At 48.4% G+C, this 5,511-nt stretch overlaps 1 protein-coding gene across 1 annotated transcript; it reads left to right on the top strand.

Moving 5' to 3' along the window:
- Positions 1-703: 703 nt before the first annotated feature.
- LOC135369377 (putative nuclease HARBI1) lies at positions 704-3,433 on the top strand. Its single transcript, XM_064602971.1, has 5 exons — positions 704-808; positions 928-1,064; positions 1,144-1,282; positions 2,903-3,213; positions 3,283-3,433. The coding sequence occupies exons 1-5, from the start codon at positions 704-706 to the stop codon at positions 3,431-3,433; spliced, it is 843 nt and encodes a 280-aa protein (XP_064459041.1).
- The last annotated feature ends 2,078 nt before the right edge of the window (positions 3,434-5,511 follow it).

The following is a 5,511-nucleotide window of genomic DNA, read 5'->3' as shown; positions in this document are numbered from 1 at the left end:
CCAGATCTTCTACGTGACTACCTGCCTCCTGCCTTCTCTGGCGCACAGATTTTTCAGCTTAAGGAGAGCCCGTCAGGTCATCTACCGGGAGGTGGAAGTTGGAACCTTCCTCTCATGAACTCTCGCATTCCAGCAAAACAATCGCTTGCCGCGACGATTCGCCCGTGAACCCACCACAGAAATGCGAATTTTGGCAGTTTCGATTAGTTTCGCTTTCGCTCGAATGAGCGGAATAACAAGAACTTGTTTTAAAAAGGTACAAAACAATGTTCCGTCCGTCTGTTTTTCGTATAATCGCTAGAATATCCGGATTTGGTGAAGTGCGTGCACGTTCGACGATCAACAGTGGGAACACTGATTTCAAATGTAGGTACAATGGCTATTTTCGCAACAGTTACGGTATGGAAGTTGTTGCGCTAGGAAAGAGACTGAAGGAACAGAGATGTTGTTTCATAGCAGAGCGCCAGACCCAGAATGAGAGTCAGTCCGAAAGCTGCGTACTCCAGGGACCGCGTACACGAAACGAACTTAGTGTAGTACTTCGAGTTTCCCACTGTAGTGCCGGAGCCCTAAGTGGCTTGCACGAAACTTTTACAACACTAAAGTGGTGGCGCTAGCTCCGCGCAAATTAGGACCCTGTCCAAGGGTCCTAGGAGCACTCTAAACTACCACACTAAAGCTTAGGACTAACACGTCAGCCGCCATGAACCGAGCAGCGAGGGTTCGTCGTCGGCACCAACTGTATCAGGCAATGTCCCTGTTACGACAGAGAGTGTACCGGGACCGAGAGAACCCGCTGGAGTCGATGGTGAACTGCAAAGACTGTTTCGATTTACGTGAGAAGGGATATTCTTTATCACCTCTCTCGTCGCTCACGACATCGAGCCCTCGACCCGTCGAAGTCAGTCGCTTCCGTCGTCGCTACAGGTGCTCCTCACGCTGCAGTATCTCGCAACCGGGGACTTTCTAATCACGGTAGGTGACATAGTGAGTGTGCATGAGTCGACGGCGTGCTGCACAGGGTCGTCGCTGCACTTTGCAAGTCGCGTGAACAGCTTCATCCGGTGAGTATACACGTCTATGCTCTTCTTTGACCCTTACTTTCTGTTGCGATCTGCAATGTGATCTTCAATATTTATTCAGGTGGCCAACGGCTGAGGAAGTGAGAGCAGCGCAGCAGGACTTTTACGAGATGGCTGGTTTTCCTGGGGTCGTGGGAGCTGTGGACGGCATGTCCCCAATAGGAATTTGCCGACTGCTGATGATTGGCCGGCCATCGGCAGTCAGACGGCAAACGACTTCATCGGCCAAGAATGATTGAATCAAGCATGGTCCAATGTCACTAACAGAGTATGTTGGTCAATGGACGCTGGCCCCACAGCACGCCCTGACACCTTGTTGACGTGTCGTTAAAGCCTTGGCATGCATCGTCTGGCCAACATCGTGTGGTCGTAGCGAAGAGATTCACCGAAAAGAACGCACAGCCCCTCTTTTTTCGGTAATAGCGATACATATCACGAGATTTAAACCATATCCTGTTCCTACCCAAGTGGAAAGTGGCGACGGCCAACCATTGGCTAGTGGTCGGTTTTTGGTCGGCATGCGACTTAGTCGGCCACTGCACCTTGGACCAACGTCAGTATGATGTCGCTCACAGTTGTTGTCGAACGACGTTGTGCAGCGATTTGCGGGCGTGATATTGAGAGTTTTGCATAATATAGGCGGGCCAATGTCGGCCCTGCACTGCAAACAAACCCAAAAACAATGCAGCTGCTACTCGAAAAAAAAAAAAAAAAGAAGAAGAAGACGCTTTGACGGTTGGCAGAAAGTCGGATGACAGTTGGCCAACGACTCTTTCGGCCAGCCAACGTTGGCGCAATGTTGCATAGTGGTATGCAGAGCGAGATTTGGCAAGCCGTCGGCCAGGGGGCAGACCTGTACCAAGAACGAGCTCGTTGGCCAAGCACCTGCCAAGCACGGCTAGGTTTGCTAGCCAAACTCTTGCCAAGCTCGGTCCAATCTCGATATGTTTCCTTGGGGAGAGGGAAAGGCGCAATGGTGCAGCACTGCATAAGTTCGACTTTCGATTGGCCAAGAGATCGTCTCGAACCAAAAACAGTAAGAAACAGAGACGTTTTTTCTTCATGGTGAGTTAATACGACCATAAATTCCTCATTTCAGTGTTGTTTGTGTACACATCGAATTAAACTTAGACACCTCACCCTTCATTTTGACTCACACGCGAACAGGACTTTCGAATCTGTGGAAGCTCGCGAGACAACCTATGTATAGTATCTGTTCTTCCTCAGGAAAGGAATGCTTACGTCTTCCCATCCTAGAGTTAGCTATACGAGAAATGCAATTGCTTTTGTTTGTGAGCTGTTTAATTCTTGTGGTCTCGGGCATATTGCCAGCTTTTATGATTCTCCCTTTCTCTATTTTTTTTTCTTTCACTTTGAAACGCTGTTCCATTGTGGGAAATTTCTGTGCTCTAAAGCGGCGTGCTCACTGTCCGTTGTGGGAAATATGAGCAACAAACAAAGGATGATAAATCGTTACTCTACGCTGCGAGACGAGTATGAATAACGTCTATCCAACGTCGGGCCTACTGCTCCATGACTGTGGGTCCCATGGTCGGCCCATCAATAAAAATAGATTGCTGGCTAGGGTGAAGCCAGGGAGACCCCAAGCTGCAACCAATCTTGGTTTTGTGCTGGCACTTCCTTGGCCCTATGTCGTTTAGGTCGACCATATACGTTGGCGGAACCTCCAGCAGATTAAGTTCGGCCGCGTTAGGCCAATGTCAGTCCCCGACCTTGGCCCGGTCACTTTTACGTAGGTCGGGCCAACAATTTTTAGTCTGACACTGTACATTGTTTTTCCCCTTGGGGTCCCCATCCAGGTACCGTCGGAACACGAGGGATCCTACGTCAACCGCAAGAACTACGATCCCATCAATGTTCAAGTGATCGTAGCGGCTGACTGTAGGATCTTGGATGTGGTCGCCAACTGGCCAGGAAGCACTCATGACTCCCGGATTTTGCGCGAAAGCACCATTGGCAGGGAATTTGAACGTGGGGTCCACACCGGGCTTCTCATGTGGGACAGTGGTTACCCATGCAAACGCTGGCTCATGACTCCGTTTCTCCAGCCACGAGACAGGCTACAACACTACAATGCTTCGCATTCGACAACGTGGGCTGTCGTTGAACGGTAAGCTCCTCACTGACCCTGTACCTTTTGTAACATCTCATTGTACAACATGATTGATATGTACTGCAGGACGATTGGCCAGCTCAAGCGGCGGTTTCACTGCCTTCACTCCGAACCGCGTGTTGCAACCCGGCACTGCTGCCCTATCATCACGGCGTGCTGCGTGTTGCATAACATCGCCAAGCAACGAATGCAACAACTCAGGGAAAAGAGGCGCTGACGCCAGGAATCGAACCTGGGTCTTCTGAACTACACCACACCAGCACACACAAACATGTAAGCCTCATACGTAAGCCTCATTCGCCTCATAGTGGTAGCATATCTGACTGGAAATCAGAAGACCTAGGTTCGATTCCTGGCGTCAGCGCCTCTTTTCCCTGAGTTGTTGCATTCGTTGATTTCCGGGCGTATGAGGCTTACATGTTTGTGTCGTCCCTAAGTGTGGTCTGCCTCGGCCAAATCTCGTTGTTTATCGCCAAGCAGTTCGGCAGCGAAGTGGGTGAGTCCCACAGCGATTCCGACGACGACGACCCTGTAATGGTGCCTCGTTACCAGGGGCAGCAAGATGGATTCCTTTACAGGAATGCAATCGTGCGGCAGCGCTTTACATAAGTGTAAGTTGACTACTGAACTCATAAGAACCATCAGAACAATATTTATACGCAAATATATACATTATATACAAATTATTCACCAGTAATTACATGGGATTCGTCACAACATTTATGCAAGTGTGTATAATGCAGAACTACAGGGTGTCTAAAAACTTGGTGATGATGATGATGATGATTCAGGTTTTCTTGGCGCATAAGCAACGAAGGCCATAATGCGCCAAGACAATGATAAGGAAAGTACTAGTTAAAAGTACAGGGTGTTACCCTATAAAAGTCTACCCGCGTCGGCATGCCGTGCTCGCCAATTACTCAATGCAGGCGGTACAATGTGTTGTCTACGTATAAACCTCATAAGGCCATTCATCCATGGCAAATATCGAAGTGATTGAGCACCGTTACGCAAAGTTATAGCGCAAAACGTGAGGTTCCCGTAAGCAAAACAGCCAAGATGGCGCCTCTCAGTAAGCAGACGACATCCCTTTTGGGTGTCGTCTGCTGAGTACGTCGGCATTTTTCGTACCTTACTTGCTTACTTCTGAGCAAAATACGACAGTTACACGAAAGCGAAATGAAAACTGCAGTTCCATCCGGCTGGCAGGATATGCGACACGTCGTCGTCTGGGGAGCAGCATGGCAAGTGCTCTTCTCAACGCCGCCATCTTGATTGTTTTGACTACGGGAATCTCACGTTTTGAGTTATAACTTCGTGTTGCGGCGCTTAATCACTTCGAAATTCACCAAGATTAAATGTCCTTATGAGCTTTATATGAAGATCGCACAGTGTGCCACCTGCATTGAGTAATTGGCGAGTACGGCATGGCGGCACGGGTAGACTTTTATAGGGTAACACCCTGTATAGTGATTCAGCTAAGATAAAACTGTACAGTTAGAGAATAAAAGGACATAAAGCTAAAACTACAATGCGTTTAAAACACCAACGTCTTCAAAGAAACTAAACACCCGTTCAAATGGTAGAAGAGCCTCATCCCCCAGCAAAAGGGATGGATGTAGATGTGTGTGGTACGTGTAGAGCTCGTGGAAATGGTGAAGTCGGTGTGTTTCATGTGCTTGACATGTAATAAGCATATGTGGAGGACAGACTTCATCTCGTCGCATCGAGTGCAATGTGGAGCCTCTTCATTGCAGAGGAGGTGACTGAGGGTCAAATGAGTGTGCCCAATCCTCAACCTGGTAGAAACAACTTCATGAAGACGACTGTTAAAAAGCTGTGTCGGTTTTACAATGGTGGGCTTAACCAGGTGAAGTTTGTTAGTGTGTAGTCCCAGTGCTGCTGCCATCTGCTATTTATGGCCCTCATAAGTGTAGGTCGGAGGTCTTGGGACGGTACATCAAAAGGATTCACCTCAGATGAAAGAGCAGCTGTAGCAGCTGCATCAGCGAGTTCATTGCCGTGTATACCCACATGACTGGGTACCCAGCAGAATGTTAAAGAGAGACCATTTTTAATTACCTTACCAGCAAGGCACTGTGCCTTCTGCACAAGGAGGTTTTTGGACATCACTATGTTGCCTATTGCTTGAAAAGAGCTCAGAGAATCTGTGTAAATGACTGACGACTTGGTGTGACTCTCTAAGATGTAGTTCAGTGCGAGAATTATTCCGTATACTTCGGCATTAAAAACTGAGAGCATGTGAGGTAGACGATATGACTGTGTGAGTCCATC

Source organism: Ornithodoros turicata, chromosome 9, assembly GCF_037126465.1.
Source record: "Ornithodoros turicata isolate Travis chromosome 9, ASM3712646v1, whole genome shotgun sequence".
Classification (NCBI taxonomy): domain Eukaryota; kingdom Metazoa; phylum Arthropoda; class Arachnida; order Ixodida; family Argasidae; genus Ornithodoros; species Ornithodoros turicata.
Note: the sequence above shows the minus strand (reverse complement) of the source record. Positions and strands in the feature narration are given on the sequence as shown.